General features: G+C 39.1%; 2 protein-coding genes across 2 annotated transcripts; one reads left to right on the forward strand and one right to left on the reverse strand.

The window, feature by feature from the left end:
* Positions 1-478: 478 nt before the first annotated feature.
* LOC139708830 (tubulin beta-4B chain-like) lies at positions 479-8,717 on the reverse strand. The gene is made up of 3 exons (XM_071620788.1): positions 8,619-8,717; positions 2,005-2,340; positions 479-1,429 (listed from the first exon to the last, which is right to left on the reverse strand). Exons 1-3 carry the CDS (start codon positions 8,673-8,675, stop codon positions 479-481), a joined length of 1,344 nt encoding a protein of 447 aa, XP_071476889.1. The 5' UTR covers positions 8,676-8,717.
* A 4,715-nt stretch (positions 8,718-13,432) lies between these two features.
* On the forward strand, positions 13,433-22,702 carry LOC139708846 (phospholipid scramblase 1-like). Its single transcript, XM_071620806.1, has 9 exons — positions 13,433-13,624; positions 14,574-14,712; positions 15,332-15,409; positions 17,262-17,338; positions 19,606-19,736; positions 20,497-20,617; positions 21,264-21,366; positions 21,656-21,714; positions 22,661-22,702. The coding sequence occupies exons 1-9, from the start codon at positions 13,433-13,435 to the stop codon at positions 22,700-22,702; spliced, it is 942 nt and encodes a 313-aa protein (XP_071476907.1).
* The last annotated feature ends 4,939 nt before the right edge of the window (positions 22,703-27,641 follow it).

Here is a 27,641-nt window from a genome sequence, read left to right on the forward strand (position 1 = left end):
TAACAATACTTGACGAAGGCAGTGAGTATGATAGTCAGATGATTGGAATACTGTGAATTTCCCTCCGCTCGAGACCACGGTGATTTGCTGCTATAACTACTTTAATGGCAGTAATTTCTTGCCCAAATCCGTCAATCATCCTACCTGAATATCTCTTTCAAATCTCCCATTTACGAGTAAACATCAAATTAGATCAATGACATCACATTAACACAATTCACACAATTTATGTCATTACAGACGGACAAAACCCGCTTTTCTTTAGTCAATAACGGCTCGATACAAACAGTACACAATTTGATGACATACGGCAGAACATCAACAACATCAACAACAACGAATGTACACAAACAAAGACAGTATATTCATAGCTACTGTGAATGGCTTAAAGGTAAGTGATCTTTAAAACATACGGATATTCAACAACAGAGCAGATGAATGAGAAAAATATTTGTATCGGAGTGAGCGCGTAGAAACCTCAAGCCTCTTCGGCTTCTTGCTCATCCTCTTCCTCGAACTCTCCCTCTTCCTCAGCGGTGGCGTCCTGGTACTGCTGGTACTCGGACACCAGGTCGTTCATGTTGCTCTCAGCCTCAGTGAACTCCATCTCGTCCATGCCCTCGCCGGTGTACCAGTGGAGGAAGGCCTTTCGTCGGAACATGGCGGTGAACTGCTCCGAGACTCGCTTGAAAAGCTCCTGGATGGCGGTGCTGTTGCCGATGAAGGTGGCTGCCATCTTGAGACCCCGTGGTGGGATGTCACAGACGGCGGTCTTGACGTTGTTGGGGATCCACTCGACGAAGTAGCTACTGTTCTTGTTCTGGACGTTCAGCATCTGTTCGTCGACCTCCTTCATCGACATGCGACCACGGAACACGGAGGCAACGGTGAGGTAACGGCCATGGCGAGGGTCGCAGGCGGCCATCATGTTTTTGGCATCGAACATCTGCTGGGTCAGCTCGGGAACGGTGAGGGCGCGGTACTGTTGGCTACCACGGCTGGTTAGAGGAGCGAAGCCTGGGATGAAGAAATGGAGACGAGGGAAGGGAACCATGTTGACTGCCAGCTTGCGGAGATCTGCGTTGAGCTGTCCAGGGAACCTAAGGCAGGTGGTGATACCGCTCATAGTGGCGGACACTAGATGGTTCAGGTCCCCGTAGGTCGGTGTGGTTAGCTTCAGGGTGCGGAAACAGATATCATACAGGGCCTCGTTATCAATACAGAATGTCTCGTCGGTGTTTTCAACCAGCTGGTGGACGGACAAGGTGGCGTTGTACGGCTCGACCACCGTATCGGACACCTTCGGGGATGGAACGACGCTAAAAGTAGTCATGATGCGATCCGGGTACTCCTCACGGATTTTGCTGATCAGCAGGGTTCCCATACCGGAACCAGTACCGCCACCCAGAGAGTGGGTTAACTGGAAACCCTGGAGCAGAAAAAAAAAATAGAAAGAAGGTGAGAGAGGGAAGGGGTACAGAATATCTTCAGTAATCTCTTTGCCTTACGTAATGAATATATCTCAGATTTTAAGGACAAAGGATCTAGCATTATCCTATAGAAATTTTTAAGGAACAACATTCCACTGCTATTCTTGTATTTGCAGAAGGAAGCAAAATATTAACATGTAAATTAAGATATAGAGCTCTATGGGGCAGAACATTGCGGTATCTCATATCATTTTTGAAACTATCATTGCAAATAATGACAGCAGACTGCATGGCTGTATCTGTAGTTGATGATGTGGATATTTCTTAATGGTCCTGATCCAATATACAATAAAATAAAAATGGAAAACGTAAAACATTCGAAAATTGATCACAAATCGACAAAAGTGAGTTGGAAAATGTATCATGGTAGAGTTAACATTTAGACTTCAGTGTTCTTGAACAGTCCTGGCTAAAATGTGGCAAAAGAAACCCCCAACGATCTACATGTTGTCAATGTAAATCATGGATCACTCCAACACTTAATGACTGAACGAGGACTTTCTCGTCAAATTACCTGTAGGCAGTCGCAGCTCTCTGCCTCTTTTCTCACGACGTCGAGCACGGAGTCGACCAGCTCGGCCCCCTCCGTGTAGTGACCCTTGGCCCAGTTATTCCCTGCCCCGCTCTGGCCAAAGGTGAAGTTGTCCGGTCTGAAGATCTGACCGAAGGGCCCCGATCGGACCGAGTCCATAGTGCCGGGCTCCAGGTCGACGAGGACCGCCCTAGGGACGTACTTGCCTCCAGTGGCCTCATTGTAGTAGACGTTGATACGCTCTAGCTGGAGGTCGGAGTCGCCATGGTAGGTTCCGGTCGGATCGATGCCGTGCTCGTCAGAAATCACCTCCCAGAACTGAAATGAGAATATGTTGCATCAATAATAGTAGTCAAAATGATAGTATTTATCATTATCATTGTCACCATCTTTCGCACTATTGTCCATAACGTTAAGAGTATAATACTAATAATGTTTATAACAATCATCGTCTTATCGGTGTAATATAATTATCTCCATCATCATGTGCCGTTGCAATTGGCAGTAGTAACGCATTAATTTGGTTTCCCTTTTCTGGTATTTGATGAAAGATCTGCTGGGCAGCAAAAGACAGTGTACTTGTTGTAATGGACTGATTCTTAACAATTCCCTTTATGATTATACAATATTTTATATCCCTAACGCGTCAACCGACGTTCATGGAACAAAGTCAATATCAGTGATATTGTATCCGATAAGTATCATGGTCACCACAGCTCTCAGAGACACAATTATCCACTAGAAGAAAATTGCTCAACAGAGCGCGAGGAAAACGAGCGAGTTATATTGTTCAGCCGTTTCCATGACTACAACATTCAGTACCTTTGTGCCAGTTTGACATCAGGAAGAAACTATATTTTTCTCTCTTTGCTCCCAATGGTATATTCGTTCAATGTGGTATACATGAGTCCGTCTCATGTATAGAATGAACATGGTTTCAATAAGCATGTCATAATGGGTTGGTCGATTTGAGCAAACAGTCGCTCACCAGTCGAAGTATGTCTGATTTCTAGGCACAAATTCACAAAAGGCAGCTCATTTTACCGTTGAATGCTTAAACGTCAGCACGAATGCGGCGGTAATCTAAAACCAACTCACTGCCACACGATTTTTTCGCGATCTAGTTTTGTGTTATTAAATATAATTCCGATAAGAAGTCAGCAAATAGATTTGAATGATATTTTATCGCAAAGAGGAAGGCGACTTTAAATGATAGCAGCGACTGATCAGAGAAGGAATCAGCAAAGCCACGCATTAAATGGAAAGCCAGAATGGTTGTCAACAAGCCACGTAAGACGGCAAAGGGTTGGCATTTCCAGGGAGGTGATTGTCTCACCTCCCTGGCATTTCTAAGCTATGTGTGCAACCTTAATTAAGTGATTGATCTTACCTCGCCTGACCAGTACGCTGCTTTGTGAACTGATATCCCCACTCCCCCATGAAATACCGAATACCGATCTGATTATGGTTAAATGACATCAAGGACCCTGGGATGCTCCAATTCGCAAATTTAACTCCTAGATAGTGCAATTTCAATCGAACATCAAATCAAATGTGTACGTTTTTGTTTGTCATATACAAACAACTTGTAATTGTAGACAAACCAATTCATATCATCCGACCCGTGAGACAGTTGATTTGAAATACCCATAAAAGAGGGAAATGTTGTACTCGGATATCTATACGGCCATGGTTGTCATCATCATTTGGAAAAATTCACTGGAATTACTTTGGATCTGTCAGCAGTGTTGTACATGATGAGGTGAACGGGTGTGTGTTTGTGTGTGTGTGTGTATGCTTTAGTGTGCGCTTTTTATTTAAGCCCCATGGTAACATTTGAAGATTAAAAAAAAAAAACACAGCTTGGGTGCTTTAAAATAATTCTAAAATGTGAGATAGCTAGGGATGAAAACAACCAACATGAAAGTATAATTAATGTTAAGTGGGCCTATTGTTAAATATACAAAATGTGAACAATAGTTTTATTTGCATGTTGAAGGTGATTTCCCCATACCACTTTGTTCTATGAAGGTTTTTAAGTAAAGATCGTAGACGTGTGACATTTTTGTTTTGTTTTTTTAATCTTACTATTTTATACACGCACATGAACAGAGACTCCAACCCAAGCGCCTTCTGATCTGGAGATTCTCCCGCCTGAAACCCCTAGCAAACGGGAGACTCCAAGTTGATGTGTGAGAAGCGCGAAGTTCCTAGGATTCTAGATGTTCTCTGGTGCTATCAAAGGCTTGTTTTTTCAACATACGATAGAAATAAGTAAGAAATCCTTTCCACCGGGAGACACAGAGCCAGGGCGGGAGAAATCAAATCTCAAACGGGAGAACGGGAGATTGTGCAAAAATGGGCTTTCGGCGGGAGATCTCCCGTCGAAAACGGGAGAGTTGGAGTCTCTGCATGAATGACTGTTATCGTACTGTATGTATACAAAATTATTGTGTATAACACGCGAGCACGTGTATGAGTGTACGCACAGTGTAGGCGCACGGGTAATCACGGAGGTCTCACCTTCCCGCTTGTGTGTGTGCATCCCCCATACAGGTACATTATGTGTCATGCATGAGTTCGCTATGCATTTGGAAGTGGAGTGTAAGAAAGTATGGGACGATGTATGAGCGAGTGTGTGTTGTGTAGTTGTGTGTGTGTTCGTGTGGGCGCACATGTGCGTGTGCGTGTGTGTATGTGTGCATGTGTGTGTGTGTGTACATGTGTGTGTGCGCGCGGATGTGTGTGTGCATGTGTGTGTGTCTGTTTGTATGTAAATGTGTGTGTATGTGTGTGTGTGTGTGTGTGTAACGGTATACATGTGTGCGTGCGTGCGTGCGTGCGTGCGTGTGCGGGAGTAATGGCAGGGTTAGATTTTCGGGTTGGTACACCAACGTGTCTGCGCCAAGTGGCCTGCATTGTGTGTACGTACGTAGGCGTGAGGGTTTGTAATTATTAGTTTTTGTTGGGGGGGGGGGGAGGGGATGGGTTATTTCACTTTTATTTTATGTAATGAAATATATCTATTGAGATGATTTTATTTCATTTTGATTGTGTGGATTATGATAAGTATTCATGTGTGTAGATTTTAATGTTTTACTGTTCAATAATGTATGAAGATTAACTTTGTGTTAAGATGAATGTTTATGTATTTTTATCATGGGCAGGGCTCTCTGGAAGAGCAGGACCTGCTGGTCTTGATGAGACTACCCTGTGGAAATAAAACTGAAATAAATAAATTTAAAATCGTTTCTAGAATGAACCGTCACCGTGACGGTTTATCGAAAAAATAGCGATATCTCCTTATATTTGCGGCTTTATTGCAAAATTTGTGTACGTATATATTATGCATCAAATTCTTCAAATTTTCTTTAATAACTGCTCCCAGTGTTAAATAGTTGCTGTACATAATAATGTCAAAACTATTGGGTCAAAGAAACCTGTCAGATTTCACCGACACGGACGGTCAGTTCACTTTCTATCCCTGACATGATTGTGTCTCTTGCCATCTTTGACAATACCAGCCGGGGTAATCAAGAGGCCATCCATCTAATCACAGTGTGAATAAACTCTCTTATCTCCCAGTAGGATGTCCTCCTTTCTCCTCCCTCGGCAGAGGACACCTGCATCCTGTATATTGTATTCAGCTACTAGTTGATTTGAAATGTGGGTGAGGAAAAAAAAACTGATTGGTGCGATCTTTTACCGCCATGTCATAAACTTCTCATCTCACTGGTCTAATCCTCAAAGCGCAGGTGGTTGATTATTATTCGTTCTGTGTTCACGGTGCACTGTACTTTGTCTGTTTTCATCGCTGGATGAAAAAAACAACAACTAAACTTACTTTGTGGCTTTTAGTGGCATGATTAATTGATGACACTAATATTCAAAGTTCGTATATGCTGCGCTGATGGTGTGCTTTTTATCGCGCCGACGCCAGGGAGAGTCAAGGTTATACGTCCCGTTTCCATGACAACGCATCATTGAACAGACGCTCTCCGTCAATGAGAATGGTGCGTGATAAGACGCCGCTCCGCATCAAGCTCCTCGATCCGTTCATGCACATCGATTAGTTTTCTCTTCATCGCATATCACAAACGCTTCATTAATGCTGACTAGTACTCAAAATTGAATTTCTCTCTGAGCGTAATGTATATCACCATGGTAACCCTGCAGCGCGGTCTGAACCATTTGCCCGCAAACACAAATGAAACAGGGCACTTTTATTCAAGAGAGCACATCAATATTGCATTGAGTATAGTATCTGGCTGTCAACCCCCCCCCCCCCCCCCCCCCCCGCCCCCCCCCCCCCATCCCCTTTTGAAGGGGCGGCTATGACATGTTGAGCGCTATCATGTCGTAACATACACACATTTAGGTGTCGGGAAGGCTTGCTATATTATCACTCGGATACCAAGGACATGAAACACCCTCATGGGCAACTTGAGAGATATTGTGGAGTTTGAGTATTTGATACGAGATCTTTCTTCTCTCTGTGGAAACTTGCACCACAAGTAAATTATCTAAAATAAATCAAAGTAAAAAAAAAGCTAAATAATAATCACATACATTCTTGAAGGAGAAGGAAGGAGGGGTATGAAAGAGTCTTTAATGTAATCTTATTGCATGTCCTATTACAAACATCTTCGTCTATCAAAGATATGAAACTATTGGAGAATCGTTTTAGACACACCAATGATATACTTCCATCATATTTAACACCCTGTAAGCTCCAAACAACGACTTCTGCCACACCCACTGATGAATGTAAAAAGGACATATTCACAAAGGGTAGACCGTCATGATTACTTGTGCAGATGAATATAATAAATAATTTGAGCGATTAATTTTGTGTGTGTGTGTGTGTGTGTGTGTGTGTGTGTGTGTGTGTGTGTGCGTGTGTGTGAGTGTGTGTGTTTATGAAAGAATAAAGCTCTTAAAGGTCCTGTTTGCCTTTGGGAGCAGTGATTTTTGATGCGTATGTGTAAGTCAGTTATATTACAAAACATCCTACCAAATAAAATGTTTGCATTAAAGCCTAGAAATACGGAGATATCACTATTTTTCTCATTAAACCATAACTGTAGACGGTTTAGTGTGAATACATTTTCATTATATGGATAACTATTTTTCACATTCTGTACATGTAACAATACTTAATATCGATTATACTGGTTAAAATTTTTACATTGGTTGTTTCTATCCCTATCTCACATCTTAGAACTATATTTTGAAGCACTAATGCTGGGTTTTTGTTTTATCTGCAAATGGTCAATTAAGCCTTTAAAGGTAGGGAATCCCATTTGCACGCCTTAAATGAAGAGTTGTATAAATACAGTGGTATGTTGAAGAGAATATCATTTTAGAAACTCCCATAAAGTATTGAAAGTGGAAGGTAACATTTAGTACATTTTTTTGATGGTTAGATTTTGAATTGAATTGTTTTCGGGGCTCACCGTAAATTCCAGTACATTACTAGGCTACCTTTGCAGACCCATGTACTGCATGTGTGTCCATCATGTATATTTTGTGAAGAAAGTTCATCGACACTTACAAACATTTCTATATACATTCTTACCACACACTCTATATGTTATTAACATCAGCTCTTGTACTTTTAGATTTGTGTTTATAGATCACAAATACAGAAGAATGCAACAAAAAGGCTTAAGTGTGGCTGACACACAGAACTACTGAGTAGTTGAGTTTTGTGCATTATTCAAATTTTAGATAACTGTTGACTTCCAAATTTCTGAGCAGTGGCCTAAGGAAGTCCCCTGAGGTTCATATTTAATGTTTTGCTGCATTTTGGGAGGTCTGTAAAAGGTATCCCCTACCTTTAACCCAACTCTCACTCGAACGGTGTTCCGTGTTCTCACCCTAGTTGGAAATACAATTACCTGGAGCAGTCGATTAAATCTGCTTCTCTCTCTTTTTCTTTTAATGAAAACGTTCTTATTTTATGTAAGAAAAAAAGTATTAAGCAGCGTTATTGTCAGTAAAGATATAGCAATAGTTTCCACTGTTGAGATTAGATGAAAACTTAGAAGAGAGCAGTGTCATCATTTGTGTATAACATAGTGTTGACTGATGAGTCTTTAAACCATGAAACATTCTTTACTATTGAACAGGCATCACGATAACTCAATACTGCTCTCAATAGATTGTGAATTGAATTAATCCATTTTTAATCAACGACAAAAAGATATCTTCGCTAAAAGGGAAAATCAAAGGGACCAAAGAGTTCACACAGAGAGAAAAGGGGGAAAAAGAATCTGGGATGATTTCATAGAGACGACATATAACTATGATATATAATCATGAAACTTGTTATTGGAAGATTTGCATATAAAGCGTCAAATCGAGCTTGTTATCTGCGAGAATATTACAGAGTTGAAGAATATTCAGAAGTAAAGGTAACTCCGCACATATGCAAACTTACACATGGCCTAACTCCTGAGCTTATATCAAGCCATACACACCATTGATGTTTGCACACCAGGGCGCTATCAACGAGCCCCTCCAGGACAACGTGTGCAACGTTTCAAACATCATCTCCTCAGTAGCCATGTTTATAATATCCCCAACGCACTTACCTTGGCGCCAATCTGGTTGCCGCACTGCCCAGCTTGGATATGCACGATTTCACGCATGCTTCTGGCTAATGAAATACAAAAAAGGTACTAAGAAGTTAACGGACGAGTACGAGGTCGATCACCGGTTGCAGATGATGCTATGTCTCCTGATGTGACTAAGAGTCAACGAGTGAGCGACGATGAGCCAACGCCTCTCCCAGCATCCATCTGCTGATGCTGAAAGCCGACAGCCCAGTCCGTAGTCATGGTAACGCTCGCTGAGGTCGCCCTGCGCGCTTATCAAGCAGTGTTATCAAGCGCCATCTGTTTCAGCTGTCATGGCTGTTCGGATCATCACATCGAGCTTGCCATATACCTTGGAGCAGAAAACAAAAGGAGGCACAACTTTACACACCTTGAGAGCACTATGAAGTTCTAAGTTGATTTGTTTTCTCCTGAAAATAGGCCTATTCTTGGAAATCTTTCAAAATTGTAAAAGACTACTCCTTTCAAAATATCTCACCTGATTTTGACTATACCAAGTGTATACTTGTGTATTCCTTCTCAACATGCTGATTGAATTCGCTTCAACCATCTTTATATCAACAACAACATATGATACACTGAAAATAGCATAAGTACCGGTATCTATAGTTAATTGCCTATAATGTTTCTTTCTCACCATTTCGTCCATGTTGTTGAGTTCACTGTACAACACAAATAAAGTTAAGGGACTAAGATTACATGGTTACCCATAATCTATTAATCAGCAATCCAGCAATACCTGTCATTTTAACCATACGACAATATTAACGCATCTCAATCCCGCGTGATTTTAACACCGCGCTGATGATTTATGTGCGTGAATAAAGCTATTGATACCGGGCTATCTAAACATTATGATGGTCTTCTTTCACATCATTTAAATCAACTACAAAGAGAACGTTCTTCCGAAAATAATAGCAACTTAAAAAGTCAGTAGAGGATTAAAGAATCTTGTTTGTTTGTTTGTTTGTTTGTTTGTTTGTTTGTTTTTTGCTTTGTTTTCCAATGCAGACCTTAGGATGAGAAGCTAAAATGGCGCTCTTGAACGAACAGAACTAATTTTTTTTTTTTGGGGGGGGAAGCTTTTTTGTTTTCGGGATCTTTTTTCCAACAACTGTGTTTGAAATTCAACTTTAGATTCATGCAAAACTCATCCCCAGAGAATATGAGACTCTACAGATTCAATGATGAAATATTGGTGAGATTTGGGGTAATACCACTGCTGTCATTGTCCAAACTTTCTTGACATTTTGCTTGAAACAATAAAAGTCATCAGAATTCTAAAAGATGACATTGACTTTGTCTTATTGAATCCAAAGTTATCAAAACAAGACCGGGAAACATTTTATTCTAATACCGAGAAAATGGCAAGAACAGAATATCTTCAAACAGATAAAGAAGTCAGAAATGTTTATAAAAAGGTCCTACCATACAACCATAGGACCCTACAGCTGTTTCATTTTCGCTTGTATCATGTCTACACAAGAGAGTCAAGTGTACATGTATGTATTTTTTCTCTCTCCCTTGACTATGTGCATCAGCCTGCGTATGATACACACTGTAGTACCATTTGATTATACTACTACTGCTGCTACTACAAGACTACTACTACTACTACTGCTACTACTACTACTACTACTACTACTATTACTACTACAACAACAACTACTACTTATGATAATAATAATAATAATAATAATAATAATAATAATAATAATAATGACAATAATGATATCATAACGATAATATATGTCTACAACCTCATAATTTTGCACACCAAAACTGAACATAACATGCTATATGATAATGATATATTTCCGATAAAACAAAAAATAAATGAAAGGAATCTTAATATGTGTGATAAGGCGTACGCAACTGCCGTCTTTCACATGGCCTTGCCTAAAGGATTGATGTACACGAACGATACATATACGCAAACCCATGAGCGTCCAGAGTATAAAGAGTCGCCACTCTTCATAAACCTTCACGTATTCGCACAGTAAACAGAGCTATGACGTAACAAAGAGCCCATCCCCATTCTTCGAGTCTCACCAAGCCTAAGCCTTTCGAACCCCACATCAGACTGTGAGTGGAGAGCACCTTTTTGGTCTAAAGCCTGTCTACGTCTTGATAATAAAATCGGGTAAGTATTGCTTCTAGCTCACCAAACAACACTGCTGGTGGTGCTACATAAAGATATGATGTCGTGTTAATTGTATTGTGTTGTGTTGTGTTGTGATTCTGATTAACACTGCGTGAATAAGCGTGGTATAGGAAGCATAAGCGATCGAACCTTGTTATAGATCAAAATGCAATATGGACTGTACAGTGTAAGTTGTACAGATTGTATATATAGGTCTAACCGTTACACCCTATCCTTATGATCGAGACCTGCGCTTATCACTCATGATAGCCCATCGTGACTGTGTAAATATGTAGTGAATAGTAAGAAGAAGAAATAGAAGAAGAAACAGAAGAAGACGAAACAGCAGAGAGAAGAAGAAAAGTAGAAGTATGAAGTGGCAGTCATAGGAATAATGGTTTGATTTTGAGTCTTATCGAACAGCTGTGGTGCCTGCGGTGGTAATTTTCTCTGTTACAGCTAGCTGCTTTCAGTCAAGCTGAATTGTGATTTAGGGCCTAATAATATGCTCACCTCTCAGATACTTAGTGACATTAATCAGAATAGAAGCATTCAACCCTAAATGATCCAAATTCAGTGAAAATCCACGAAAAAACCCCACACAACGTGCCTTTTCCCATTTTCCTTAAATTATTTATGATGTTACTGTACTTGTTAGTGCTATATGATTACATTTTCACACGAAGGTACGTACAAAATGTACAATTGCAAATTGTACTGGATTGCCACCTAGTACAGTAACCCCATCAAACGAATCGTTACGCAATTTCCTCTGTATACAGCGTTTGTATTCGGGTACAAACTGTCGTTTAGGTGTAATGCCAGCTGGGGAAGCTCTACGCCTTGACAATACTGTAACGAGAGGCTTCCGCCACTCGGTAGAATCGGACGGGATACTTTGCCGTGGGTATTGTTGCCGAATGTTGGGAGCTTTTTTTCTGTGCATGGTACACTGCACACTTCATACCCCACGAGAAATGATTAAAGGGAACGTAGAGTTCTGGTTGAGACCTAATTTCAGGTTTCTAACATTTTTAGATGAGATAATGAGAAATCTCTTATGAAATATGAAAGAGCATGTAATTCTATGAGGAATTCAATGTTTATTTGATAAAAATTGTTTTTGAAATGGCTGAGATATCCAAAAAAGAGCGATTCTAATAAAGTGTGGGACCCACACTTTGTAACGATCGCTTTGTTTTACTAGTACTTTGTTTTTGGATGTTTCAGTTATTCCAAACCCAATTTTCATCAAATAAACTTTGAATTCCTCTTAAAATGGTATGCTCTGTGCTATATCAAAAGTGTTTTCTTGGTATCTCGCAAAAATTTAAAAGCCCAATTCTCATCTCCACCAATACTGTACTAGATCTCTACTATCCCTTTAACCCAATGAAGACTAGTCCCGAAGATACTCGGGTAGGTGTCTGTGGAAAATGTTTGTATAGAAAAGCGGGTATAGGGAAGCATTCATAATCACAGCTCGATCCAGTGTGTGTGTTTGTGAGCGCACACGGTGGGAACGATCGAGTCCATAACAATGATTAGGTCAACGAGTCGCTGCACTACCACAATAATCAATTCTCCACTATTTTGACACGTCTAACGAGTACATGCTATCAGTAGGCCTACATTGTTAAAGCTTGTCTGCAATCAGCATAGAGTAAATCCTGGTTCTATTTTTAACTACATCCTACAGAATTCGCTGTGGCGTAGAATAAGATCACACATCAGAGACAGAGCGGCTGGTGCTATGCATTCCTTTCTATACATAGAAAAGACCATCGACAAACAAAACATTGCAGGAGCCGGTGTTTACACACACTCTTTCACAACCAGTTTACGATGTAGGTGGACAGAAAACTAGACGCAACGAATAGAAGAAAAGTTCGCCCTTACAGGAAGCACCGTCTGATTCAGATCAGGGAAATTTGAACGGGCGCAGTATTAGAAACAGGTTCATCTAATTTAATTTAATTTAATTTCATTTCATTTCATTTATTTTACATCGCGAAAGAAATTGCAAATGCATTGTAACGGTTTCGAGAGGCATTATGATGTGAAATGAACCTCTGGCATTATCCATTAAAATGCAACTGGTAAATATTTTATGGATGACAATTTTACGTTGAATGTATATTGATTTTACTCACTAGATATGCGAGCCGAATGTATATCCTCGAAAATAGGCCAATGATTTACCTCAAAGCAACAAAACAGTTAATCATAACGTAGCAACGCTCTGCCAGAACTTTGTGCAGGTCTGCTTTCTGTAGAAGGTGTGACGAGCCGTAATATATCGATCAATTACCTCCTTGACAATTGTAACTGCACAAGTATTTTTTTTTTCATTCATTCGTTTTACGTGTCATTACCTAGGCAAGAAATGAAGGGTATTGTTCGTTGTTGGAATTAAGGTTCGTTAATACCAAAATGTAAAAGGAAAAAGGTACGTACTAACACACTAACAAACCTTTGTATTATAACGAAACTTCCCGAATAACGAAGCTTATTACATTTTTCGGAATAACGAGCCTCGGGAATAACGAACACCATTACGAGCTCAAACTGAAATAGATAGGCTACAATATTCCCCAAGGATCAATGAATATATGCACAATTTCATTGAATAGACCATAAGAGCATCATGGAATTAGAACAAAGGGAAGGAGAAAACGAGAAAGCCTCGCTGCCGCCCCCGGTGGATCAGGCACCGATCGCTACTCCGCAGCCATGGATCGAAATCCAGCTCGCTGGTACGACAGAGACGGTCCAGATGCCAACCTCGGGCCCAGGAGCTGCTAACATGACGCACAAATACTCCTCCAATGTCCCTCAGGTATGGGAAGTAACTAATTCAGGCTTAGAAATATTACAAATTGTAATACAGCGCACTCAGTATCTGCGCACAAAAGCTGTATCTTTTTGAAACTATCCCCTCTCGATACTGTAAGGCATTCAATAGATCGGATGTGATAGATCAATCTTTATCAATGAAAATAGATCATGGTCACATGTCATAATAAAACGAAGAAAATACTGCTATCTTTCAACCTCTATCTTTCTGCCCATTCCATTTAAGAAAAGAAATATTTTTGCCAACTGAATTGTTATCTGCTCTGTCCCTACCTACATCATTCAAGACAAAGACTGACCGATCACAAAGTGAGGAGATATTCATCCAGACGGCTTTAAATGATTATAATATCATTATTATTATTATCATCATTAATATTGTAATTGTTGATATTGCTCTGCTGTCAGTGAAAAATAATGAGCGATCGAGAATAATAAGAATAGGAGGTGTGACGACTCGAAATTTGGGATACAAACAGTCAGTTTGGTGTCAGTGTGAATGACAGACCAGAGGCGACATGATTTATGAAAGCATGTTACTGAGCATTTGGGTGAATAAAAAGGATTGTACGATGAGAAGACGAATGATTAGAATTCCTAGTGAGCAAACTGACTTTCACTGTGAGCCGTCGAATCATCTTCCTGCTATATAAACCATATAAAACTTTACATGACCTGGAAAGTTAAAAAATGTCTCTTGCAATATGACCTGGCAAGCTAAAAAATATCTCTTGCAGACTATTAGTATTCATCTTGTCAACCTTTTGCCCAAGCTCATTCTTGCCTTACCATGCTTACTTTCGTACTTATTTCTCGTCACTATTTACAACCTTTGTGATATAAATAGGGTTATACAGAGTTTGCCAATCACAATCTTACCTATTCTCTCCCTCCATCCTTAATTCTTTCCCCTAAATTTGACAACTGGATAGACTGTGAGTATGGGGCCACCAGCACCTCCTGTAGAGTGGATGGAGATGCCAGGTGGGGTCACCGGCTGTCCCCCTGGTCTCGAATATCTTGCCCTCGTCGATCAGGTTCTCATACACCAGGTCGTCGAGCTATTTGAAAGTAAGACGTTTCTCGTATAGGCATTCTGTTTAATTCACAAGTTTATCGTAGCATTTTCATGTCTTTCTAAATATTAAACAGATCATTTGTATTTTAGGATATTCTATCTATATATCAACACAGTCTACACATCAAATGCTTGCATGGTCCTGCTTCAGTCAAATGACATGATGTAAAAAAAAACATACAAAAAATACGCCGAGAAATGAGACCTCAAAAGATGTGTATCTTGATAATTCGTTCTTTTAATGATATTAGTGGTATCAATCGAAATCAAACGTATAGTAAGAGATAATTGTTTAATTTCAAACAATCTCTACGACTGGGAACTAGAAGGTCGTGGGAAAAGATGTGACACTGATACCCGAGAGAAACTATCAACTCCATTCGCATACAATGACAGTTGACAAAGACAATTAACGAAGGTTACTTTTTTCTTCTTCTTTTTTTTTACTCCAATAGCTGTCAGACTGTACGTAAATCTCGCATGTGGCATGAACGGTGTCGAAATGCGAATTTTGCAGGTTATTAGAAATGCATGTACATCTCATGATTTTCAAAATCAAGCTTTACAGGAATAAAGAAAAATAATGTCCTGTGTCATCTTTTTCCACCGCAGTCGTGACCCCATTTGAGATGGAGAATAAGTATGTCATCAAAAACTCCATGGGACAACAGATATACTACGCTTTTGAAGGTAAGATGTCACAGTGTATAACTTTCAGGGATATACTATTCTGTGAGGGTATCTCACGCTCAGCTCAAAGTTGACAGATCTTACGGATAGAAAATAGGCCTACCTTTGATTTTTTTGTGTGTTTGCAAAAACTGATAAGTCCATTTTTGAAGATTATGAAGTACGATCTCTGTCGTAAAGTACAAAATAAATTTTAAATGATATTGTGTTCACTACATAATATAAAGGCATATTTTTTAAGTTATGGTCAAAAGAAGCAAAAATTTTCTTATTATTCTCTTTATTTTTCTTGACCTTAAATCGCAAATATCTCCATTTGGCAAATATGGAATTATCGGTTTTTGCAAACAAACTCTTCAAATATAATCTCCAATCATGTCGCTTTAAAGTTAATACAAAATGTATCTTCTAATGTATATGGAACTTCATCAAAATATCATAATTATATCATCTAACTGGGTACGTACAGGAAATGGACCGGATGTTACTTATAGCAGTCCTGATGTTGAGATGAGCCTGTGTCTTTCTCAAAAGTTCTCGTAAGGAGACCTTTTATCCTTGAGATGAAATCCAGTCCAAATATGAGTTAGTCTGATAAGAGAGAGTACAATATGACGGGTTCAACGGTATAATTTTGATCGAAATCGGATGAAAAATAAGGAAGTTATGACATTTTGAAGTTTCGCTATTTTTTTTTTTTTTTGCGGGGGGGGGGGGGAACAGTTCTTGAACAGTCAATATGAATATGCAAATTGCAAAGAAGCATGTCATTCCCTTATAACTTACCATATAGTTTGTACATAAAATTTTGAAATTTCCAGTTTTCCATTCAAATGCAATCGTCCGAGGCTCAAATCCTCGTATATCTAATTGATCACCATTCTGCAGTTATTCAACGAGGAATAACATCATGTTTCAGATTTCAATGACAGAAGCATTGAATCTCGTCATTGTTTAAACACGATCAATGGAAAAATGTGAGGGTACGTGACATGGTTAGCTCACTCATTTTTATATTTATATCCACAGTACAAGTACTGTTTTGCAGAAATAAACAAAACTTCAAAATGTCATAACTTCCTTATATTTCATCCGATTTCAGTGAAAGTTTTACTGTTGAACGCGTAAGATTTTACCATTTTTTTATCAGACTAGCTCATATTTTGACTGGATTTCCTCTTTAACTTGCTTTGATGTGGTCACGTGATTCGGATAAAAGTCTGAGGGAGAGATCGACAAATAATGAAAAGTGGTAGACTGAAATACGCTACTGGGATGAACAATGTGCAACATTTGTTGACTCAATCTGGAAAAGCTATGGATGAAAAATTAACGGAGAAATAAGAAAAGATGACTCAAGAGGGGGAGAGAGAGAGAGAGGGAGAGAGAGAAAGAGAGAGAGAAATACATGATGGAGGATATTGAAGGAACGAGTGATAGATAGAAAAAAGGAACCCTCGCACGTCATAGCGTTTATGCACGTAATCAGTATTACTGGGCGTGATCAAGCTATAAGCAATGATAAGTAAATACATTCACGTCTCGACACAGCCTATGTTAACAGATAACCCGTACACACAGAGATCTTATTATGTAAGAAAGAAGTCTTTCTCACCTTGAGGTGACGTAATCACACAACAAACTCTCGAAGTTTGCTGAATACACATTAATAGCAGTAAAACCTATCCCTATATGCCTGCATATACAAATATGATGTAATATACGTTGTAAATGTGATCGTAAATTGCTATAATAATACATGTATGACAGTATGAGTCTGTTAGGGGGGAAGAGTTGTCCCAAGTCAGTGTGTTTTGTATTTTCCACCATTGAATCCTCTCTTTCACTGTAGAGTCTGAGCCGTGTCATAGGAATTGCTGTGGAAAAGAACGTGGATTCACGCTCAAATTTGTCGACTTCGCCCAACAGGTATGAAAAGTTCTCTTAAACCAGTAATTTCAGCAGACAAGCAAGCGCAGCACTCAAATACAGCACTTGACTCTCACGCCATGCACACATGAACACAGATACCTAAGTGGTTACTATACTCTCTATACCCCAAAATCACGCCCTAGTGTTCGTTATTTTGTCAAATTTCAATGCAATAGCCATCATCAACCGACAATGCTGAGACTGTAGACTGATATCTATCAAGGACTCGTCATGTTAGGATTTTCAGGTTTCGTGTCCTCGGTCGACAAACACGTCACGTCACTGGATCTGCAACAGAAACATTAAAGTGGCGAAGGGGTCAAATTGTACTAATTAAATGTCAATTAACTCTGCACTTTGCAAAAAATGATTACAAATCTTACTCTATTGTCAAATATAAGTATTATACAGATAAAGAACGACAGTAAATATTGGACAAAACACACTTATTTACTCCTAATGTTCTAATTATGTGGAAGCTGCAATACCTCAGACAACTCAGAGTTATCAAAACGAATATCATTTGTGCCTCACTTCTTTTGAGCACCAGGTCACGAGTAATGCAGTAATATTCGAAGATATGAAAATTGCGTTATCTTAGATTTACTCTATTAAGATATAATATGATAACAATGAAAATGAGAATGATGATGACAATGTTGAAAATCGTGGTGATGCATACCATCACTTTTTAGAGTCGAACATCATTCTATCGCATTACATCTGTTTTATATGGTCATCTTTCTGTAATGTTCATCATTTTCATTGTCAGTGTTCATAAACTTGGTATCTCCAGTATAAGCACGTTTATCAAAAGATAGGTAATGATATGACCTAGAGTGAAAGAGCCCGCAAAACTGCACATCAGTTTTGTTATTGCGAAACATCTGCAAAAAAAGTAAATTAACATTCCTTACATCTTTATATCTGTCGATACCATTTCATAAAGGTTTATTTACAATCTGATTCATTCATCCAGGTATTCTTTTTTAAGTCTTTATTTCCAACTCTATTATCATCGTTGTCCTCATCTGCAAAACTGCTTGCGTCATTGTACATTTTATCATCACCAACACCATTTTTAATCATCGGCATTGTCATCCTATAGTAAAAAAAAAAAAAATACATGTAACATCATCGGGTTTTCTTTATTATCATCATCATTATCACTATGGTTTCGAGCTCCGTCATCATCATGGTTAACATAATCAACATTCTCAAAGCTATGACCATCATCATCATCACCACACCATCACCACCATCAACATCATCACCATCATCACCACCATCGTCACACCACGATTACCACCATTACTGCCATCATCATCATCATCACCACCATCATCATGATCACCATCATTGTCATCATCATCACCATCATCATCATCATCATCATCATATAACCATTATCATCACCACCATCACCACCATCACCACAACCATCACCATCATCACCATCACCACACAATCACCACCATCATCCCCACCACCATCATCATTATCATCACCACCACCACCATCATCGCCACCATCATCATCATCACCATCACCATCATCACCATCATCACCATCATCACCATCACCATCATCACCATCATCACCATCATCACCATCACCATCATCACCACCTTCGCCACACCACGACCACCACGATCACCACGATCACCACCACCACCATCATCATCATCACCACCATCATCATGACCACTATAATTTTCATTATCATCACCATCATCATCACCACCACCATCACCACCATCATCATCATCACCATCACCATCACCATCACCATCACCATCACCATCACCATCACCATCACCATCATCACCACCATCGTCACACCACGATCACCACCATCACCACCACCACCATCATCATCACCACCACCATCATCATCATCACCATCATTGTCATCATCATCACCATCATCATCATCATCATAACCATCATCATCACCACCATCACCACAACCATCACCATCATCATCATTACCACCACCACCACCACCATCAGCAACATCATCACCACCACCACCATCACCACCACCACCACCATCATCATCATCATCACCCCATCATCATCATCATCATCACCCCATCATCATCATCATCATCATCATCATAGCCATCATTCTCGTCATCACCATTCAACATATTAAAGCTATCACTGCAGCCGTCATTATTAATCATTAACTGTTGCCATAGCGACTATTGTTATCGTCATTACTGTAAACTTACTTTGTTCTCTACCTTTGTGGCAACCAGGAGGTGATGCGGATTGTACGTCCTTTTAAGTGTTGTGCTGGCTGGCCGTGCTGTGCCTGTATCAATTACTGCGCCTATACCATCGATGTGGAATCACCTCCAGGAACAGTGATCGGCTCAGTCAGACAGACGTAAGATCCTAAGTTCGATCTTTCGACTTAGACCCAAACTCAATGAAATACTATATAGCAGCCTTACCACAAAACAAGAAATACTGTCAACCTGGGCACAATTGTAGGTCACCAGATCACCAGAGCTGATTCAATAACTTATTGTGAGCGCTCATAGTCTGGCATCCGTTGTAAGAAGTGCGCATTACATAAACGTTTTTCACTTAATATTTTCAGTATTCATTTGTTTTGTTTGCTTTTATTGGCATTCATCTCCTTAAAAAAAAAATGCGGCTGGAATTTGACAAAGCTTGACAGAAACCACAGGTGGAAGAGGAGATTGTAGTTTGTACAACTGGTGATAGTGTTATGGCCCTATTGGGTGCTGCCCAATAGACTCCCAATTAGAACATTTTCCGATTTTTAAAAAAATCTTCTTCTGGAAAACAAGGGATTAGATTTTGACTTATCTTGCCAGGAATCACCGATTCAGGAAGGGAATATAAAATAGTTTGTTCAGATGACGTTGGTAATCCACAGGGCCCTTCAGGCTGTTTCCCAATACCCCAAATTATGAGAGTAATGCCCAAGGCGTCTGCAGTAATCCCCAAATCTCAAGATTTTTTTTTTAAATAGTTTGCCTCAGTTAAAGTGTGTTGACGGACGAGTGCTCAGGTGAGCGCTAAATCTATGAGTCGTGTTATTCTCCAGTTTTAAAAGTAACAAGAAGCTCGTCGCATCATCGCATCTTATGCTTTATTTCAATCTGACCCGGATGTAGTATCAGCGCGTGGAAGGATCATCTGGACATCCTCGATCACCAAGGCAACACAGTTCTCAAAGTCCGCGGACCCTGCTGCCCGTGTCAGGCCATCTGTTGCACGGACGACGTGAACTTTGAGGTACGTGTATTGGAGTTTCTCACCTCTCTGTTCCCCCCCCCCCTCCCTCTCTCTATATATATATCTATCCCTAGCTCTATCTCTCTCTCTCTCTCTCTCTCTCTCTCTCTCTCTCTTTCTCTCTCTTCGTTACGGTGAGTTGCGTTACTTACACGACAGCACACGCAGAAACATTATAAAGAAAGTTAATTGAATTCCTAATCACTCAAAAGGATAATACGCAGATGTAACGAAGAGTATTTTTTATATGGCTGTCGTGAACCTACATGTATTTGTAGTGGGTTGATAGACATATATGTTGCTCTCAAATGATTGTGTTAACTAGAAAGCGTTTGAGAAGGTGAAGAAACAATGGAAATAATTGATACCAAACGAGATGTGACGTCATGCGACGTCATACTCAGGCCTTGATCCTTCACCATTGTGACGTGCTCGTAATACCTCTGTCCTTGGATGACCGGGCGTTGGAATGGACGACAAAGTTATCCGTAAAATTGGTCTGATTTCGCCGGATTTGAGCTAAACAATTACGTAAATAACAGTGTTTTCATCTAAAGATAAGTGTCTTTTCTAGGCAAATTCCTTTCTTTAAACAAAGTAATCTGATTTCTTAATCTACCTTGATGCTACATCCGCTTTTCTGAAGGTGAAAACGACTGATTTGAAGAATAACATCGGTGCGATCAGCAAGCAGTGGGGAGGCTGGGTCCGAGAGATGTATACCAAGGCAGATAACTTCAGCATGACCTGTGAGTATGACTTCACTTCAACCATTTCTATTGTCCAAAGAGATATCAGCTTCTCTATATTTGTTTTTGTTGTATGAAACAGAATCAATGAAGGAAGCAACAGGGAATCACTATATAGAAATCATGGCTGTCTAGTAAAGGTTAACTCGTTTATGGATTTGAGCGAAACAATTTAAAGCTGAACAGCATTTCTCCACTTGATCATAACACAGTTCTAGTGACAGACGAGATGATTTGATGAAAAATTGCTGAAAACGTGTAAAATCTTTTGTTTTACTCTCCTTTGCAGTCCCAACAGATTTGGATGTGAGGACAAAGGCGACATTGATGGCCGCCATGTTTTTAATCGTGAGTATCATGGTACTTCTGTACAAGCTTTATTTGTCTGTACACTGCCTCTAATGAATGCTAAGCTACTGAACATCGACAAGTTCTTTTCTCATAATGCTTTCATTTAGCAAATTGTAAAAATGGGAACCCTAGTGATCATGGGAAATGAAATAATGGCGTGAGTCCTCTGGCGTTTGGTAGAACAGTATGTAAATACTGAAGGGACTATCCTGACTATAGGTAAGACCTTTCCATCATAAACATTCTACATACATACACACACTCACACAGACACATTTTCACATACTTGCCAGTTTACACTTTTCTTTGGGTGTGTGTTTGAATGGTTTGTCTGCTTTATATAAGACAGTAACTGTGTAAGTAAGTGCTTATGACGACGCTGGTTAAACTTACAGTTCCTTATTCCGAAGATTCGTTATTGCGAAAGTTCGTAATTCCGACAATGAAATAAAATTCGTTAATCCCAAGGTTCGTTAATCTGAAAAAAAAAAAGATAAGGTTCGTAATACCGAAGGCTCGTTAATAGTTTTTTTTTTTTTCACTCTGTGATTAACGAACCTTATTCCATTGTCGTACTATCCAGTCTTCGGAATTACGAACCTTATTTTATTTTCGGAGTAACGAACCTTCGGAATAAGGAGCATCACCGGACGACGAAATCTCACTTCTAACATCGCTCCCTTTGTTTGTGAACTTCTCAGGAAACTGAAGTAGAAAAGGGAACATGAAGAATAAACACGGTTTTGATATCATGTCGAAGGCAAAATTGGTTTTGCTGATGAATTTCTTTTCAAGTAATTCGATTTAATTGATTAATTGGATCCACCTCGATCCGCTTCTCCACCCAAATGTCACAAGCAGTCTCTTAAAGTGTATAATTACTAAGCTGTGTTTGTTCAATATCTTATGCCTTTATTTCATTATTCTCTTTTTTTAAAATCAGGAATTTGCGTACTACGAGAGAAAGAAGAACCGCAAAAGTTAAAGCCGGATTCTAGCACGGAGGACAATCTACACTTCGCAATTTCTTATGACTCCGTGGAGGATGTTTCCTCACCAGCAGCAAGAATCTTTCCATTTCTTCTGTTTTTCGTACTTGGACTTTACAGTGGGAAAGTGAGCATCCATTCTGTCGAACACGGTCTCAACTAAGATATCGCCTGATTTCAGTATTGAAAGCCGTAAATAACACATTTCGTTGTATACAATTAGATATGATCTGACCGCTGTATTCATCGGGATTTCGAGAAGAATAGTGTCAGGTTTACTGAGTTGATTTCTTACCATCACGTGACCATGGCAGATGGTGGCCTGAACATGCTGAACATATAAGGAGACGAAGTCACGTGTCAACTATTGTGTGACGTATAAGCTGCCCGACAATGGGCGGATGTCTGCTCTTTATTATTCAAGCAACTTCCTAAAAATATCGAACAAAAAGCAGACAAAGCAAAAACCAAAACAAACATGACATTGTCCAAGCTAGTTGTATCAATGGCGATTATAATCAGCTTTTTTCCGCATGATAACTCTCACATTTGTATTCTGTATCAATTACAGTTATGATAATGAATATGTATGTAATCTTGATAACAGTAAGCCATGTTGTCAGTCTATGTAAACGCAGACGACATTACGATGATTGATCTTATTGCATCACGAAATGGTCTGTTGTGTTATGATTTCCTGCAAGTTGTTGGATCGCAAAGATATTTATATCACAATTATGATGGTAAAGTACGCAGATATCTTTTGTGAATGGATGGCCCACCCTGCCACCTATTTTTCATATTTGTCATCAATTTCTATTTCTCTCTCTCCCTCTCCTCTCTTGTACTCTATCGATTGTTTAAAGGGATGGTATAGTTTTGATTGAGACCTAATTTCAGGTTTCTAGCATTTTTTTTTTTGGTGAGATAATGAGAAACCTCTTATGAAATATGAAAAAGCATTTTAATTCCATGAGGAATTCAGCGTTTATTTGATGAAAATTGGTTTTGAAATGCCCGATATATCCAAAACAGAGCGATTCTAATAAAGTGTGGGACCCACCTTTTATTACGATCGCTTTGTTTTACTTTGTTTTTGGATGTTTCAGACATTCCAAACTTGATTTTCATCAAATAACCTTTGAATTCCTCTTAAAATGGTATTCTCTGCACTATTTCAAAAGTGTTTTCTTAGTATCTCGCCCAATTCTCATCTCCACAAATACTACCATCCCTTTCAGGGGAGGCCTTATGCAGTTTACTAATCAAACAATAGAGGCTAACAATACATTGCAATGGTTAGATCTTGAAATAAGGCCTGCAAAATACAATCAAACTACACAACGTATACTTTATTATACATTAGTGTTAATATTACATTAGATGTTATTTACATGTTTATTTCAGTTTGTCAATATACGGATGTATTATATACATGATATACATATACACAATATATGTATATATATATATGTATACACATATACATAATTATGAATGTGTTGATATATATATATATGTGTTGATATATATATGACTTTGTATCATTCTGTTATTCTGAGGTATTGTATGTAATGTTCAAATAAAATGTCTTCTGTCCCTGATGATAAAGTCCGAGATGTTTTTAATCATTTTGTTTATCATACCATACTTATGTTTTATACTAAAAGAAACAAGTATTATGTTCTTGCTCCCTTTGACTATAAGCTAATTTCTGTGTATCAAAAGAATAGGCAGTCTCTCTCTCTCTCACACACACACACACACACGTCTTTGTTCATGAGGATTGTATAAATTGAATATTGTATTTTCAGAATTGGACATTATGATAGCTTCTTCTCAAAGAGACAGTCGAAGTCACTACCTAGGAATTGTATAGGGCGGCGAGACGCTCGAAAATTTGTGTGCAGAAATAAACCGTTGGTGAATACAGCATGAACTTTGTTCCAGTTTTGTTACTATATCTTGTTATCTTGCCAACACGTGGACAACCTAATCAACATATATGTATGTATATATATATATATATATATATATATATATATATACACACATATATATATATACATATACTGTATTATGTATTTGCTATTCTACAGGTGCACATGAACTATCATTTGCATCCTGTATTCATGCAATGACATATACATTTCATCTCATCCTCTTAAAATTGGTTTATGATAAAGTTCTTTCCTTGAAACATCAGTGACGTATAGTAGTACTTCGTTGATCATTCATAATTGTTACTCTTATTTGAATTCCTTCAAGTCAAATAGATCATTAAGTTGCCTTTTTTTCATTATTTCTATCAATATTCTTATCAGTTTTTTATCATTTTATGTCGTCTATTTGTATGATTGGATGAAATCCTACTGGAGTATCCTGCACCACTTAAACCAATGGGTGATCTACATCAGTAACTAAAAAAGATAGGAGTCCGTAATGACAACTCCGCAGTGAAAACAATGTGTCCGCTTTAGATTTCATAATCCGATTTGTCGATGGAGCAATCGTTGCCTCCCGTTTTGAGTGTTGTACGGGTTCCCTTATCTAATTTTGTCTTGCAGCCAATCCAGATCACACTCGACCCGGCTCACGACAAAACAGTGACACTTTTCGGGCCTTTGCAAACTTTCGTGGTACATCCTCAAGTTAACTAAACACTCTTTCGAGCATTAGGAGTTCAGGTGTAAATACATGCCAGGGTGGTGCTTGGGAGCACATTTTCTTTTTCTTGCAAACAGTCGTCTACATTGACTAGATGCACCTCTTGCTAGTTCAGTCGCAGAACTTTGAGCCAATCACGTCCCAGCAGGTTTGGTCCCGCCCATTTGCTACCATTTAGCATCATGCGCGTCGCTGTTTGCTGGTTGTGAGACGGACGCCCAACATTATATCACCATGCTGTTCCTATAATATTATATATTATGGCGGTGGCAATTAATGCAGAGAGCCTTGTCGAAGTTAAGTGTGACTTCAGCCATTGATAATTTCTAAGTTCGGTCGTTGCCATCGCGACACACCAATAGATCACGCAACATTTTCCTCAGCTTTGCTCCGATATTGATAAGTTTCACCCGAGTGATGAACTCTGCAAAATAGGTCGGAAACAGACTCATCAGATAGCAAAGACGATAGTTTGATTAAGCATGACCAAGGGTTTTATAAAGCCATGTGATTCGTGATTGTTGCAACAGTATCCGAATACCTCTAAGGCCTTCTGCAGAACATGTAAGCTGGCCACAAGCCGACAAGTCCTCTAAAAACATGACAGACGATAAGTAAAAATGTCCGCTTCTTCCCCGCAGCCTATATCGTTGGCTATAAATATAGGAATGTACTTCCATGCTCCCAAATTGTGGCAGCTATACCTATTATCGTGATTACTAAATGGCTTGATGAAATTGTAACGCTATTGCTCATCATCACCAAGTAATGATAGTAATGATATCACGAACAACAAAGGCACGCATACACGGGGATCATGTTTTCCATTACAATACAGAAAGTAACAACAATAGTAACATCCAATGAGGCTAATTTTGGCTTACGTTGATGGTATTGACCCTTGTACTCTTTTTTTCCCCTTTGATCCATTTTCCCTTCGAAAGCTATATCTCGTGTGTGTGTGTGTGTGTGTGTGTGTGTGTGTGTGTGTGCTTGCGTGCACTTTTTTTTTCTTTGTCTTTTGTTGGGGTGGGGGGGCAATCTTCTTTAATTTTGCTCGTTCAGTAATTAGTTATAGTTCATTAAGGGATTGTGCTACAAGCCCTGCATGCCTTTCAGCAGTCCCCTCCATTTCTTGCAACCTTGTTTTGGTACGGTTGCATACATGTCACAATATGTAATTGTATGTCCGTTTACAATATTTTTTAATGTTAATTTTGCCCTGACTTTGTATGACCACTAGCATGTAAATGTTACGCTGTACTTGCATTTTACAGGAAATGAAATTAATGAAATGAATAAAATGAATGAATGAATGAATGGATGGATGGACGAAAAAGGTGCATTCCAATTTCTTCTGTCATTATTAGTGCTCTAGCATTGTTTAGAACAGTGGATGACAAATTATACCATTGACATGATCTTGATTTGGAAGGAAATCACAGGGCGTATTTAAGCAATCTGAAACAAAACCATTATAGATAATTATCAATTGAATTAAATTTGAAATTAAAAATTACAAAACATACGGCACGTATTTAGAATTTCATTAGTCGGCAATCTGTATGTGGCCAAATGAATGTCTTGATATAATAATGTTGAGGGTATCATTAATCAAGTTAACACAAGTCAACATGCAGTTGCTTTGCATTTAAGTTAAGGTCCTTAAACAACGAAGAAAAGTTAAATCAATCATGTACTTTGATTCTTGGTTTAAATGATGTTGCAGTTGGGACTAGTCCTGATTTCTAATCGCACGTTATTTCACAGTTTTGATGCTCCATTCTTTGGAGAATTGGAATCCAGTGTAGCCCTCTCCGAAGAAGAGTGATCCTTGCGAATTTGTGCCTATTTTGAAGTCTATCTTATAAGAGCTACACTCATCAATTGCATTTGAGCTTCGGGAATTCACGTTTCCTTTTGTTGTTGTTTTTGTTGTTGTTGTTCAAACGGATCCTCCCCCCCCCCCATAATCCACCATATACTTATCTCAGTAGGGCCTATATGTGCACTGGATGGCACGATTTGAAAAAAGCCAAATCAAATCTCCTTACCGTGGAAGGGGCGCACACACCCTCCTACACCCTTTCCAGTTATGGATAGTAATTTCGTATACACCCTCCTACACCCTTCCCCAAGGGTCGTACCCTCCTATACCCTTCGGGAAAGGTCGTGGCCTCCTTTTCCCGGCTCCCATAGAAACCTGTGTTAAATGCAGCATATTCCATAAATCATAAAAAATCAATCGAATCGTAGAATTTTTTTGAA

The sequence above is a fragment of the Diadema antillarum genome, unplaced genomic scaffold (assembly GCF_040938485.1).
Source record: "Diadema antillarum isolate AM-2024a unplaced genomic scaffold, OU_Dant_1.0 seq00001377_RagTag, whole genome shotgun sequence".
Lineage (NCBI taxonomy): Eukaryota > Metazoa > Echinodermata > Echinoidea > Diadematoida > Diadematidae > Diadema > Diadema antillarum.

Coding starts and splice junctions, on each gene's coding strand:
- LOC139708846 (XM_071620806.1), top strand. CDS start 13,433: ATGGAATTAGAACAAAGGGAAGGAGAAAACGAGAAAGCCTCGCTGCCG. Junction 13,625..14,573: donor ACTCCTCCAATGTCCCTCAG/GTATGGGAAGTA, acceptor ACAACTGGATAG/ACTGTGAGTATGGGGCCACC. Junction 21,715..22,660: donor TGGCCGCCATGTTTTTAATC/GTGAGTATCATG, acceptor TTTTAAAATCAG/GAATTTGCGTACTACGAGAG.
- LOC139708830 (XM_071620788.1), bottom strand. CDS start 8,675: ATGCGTGAAATCGTGCATATCCAAGCTGGGCAGTGCGGCAACCAGATT. Junction 2,341..8,618: donor GCAACCAGATTGGCGCCAAG/GTAAGTGCGTTG, acceptor TTCTCATTTCAG/TTCTGGGAGGTGATTTCTGA. Junction 1,430..2,004: donor AGAGCTGCGACTGCCTACAG/GTAATTTGACGA, acceptor TTTCTGCTCCAG/GGTTTCCAGTTAACCCACTC.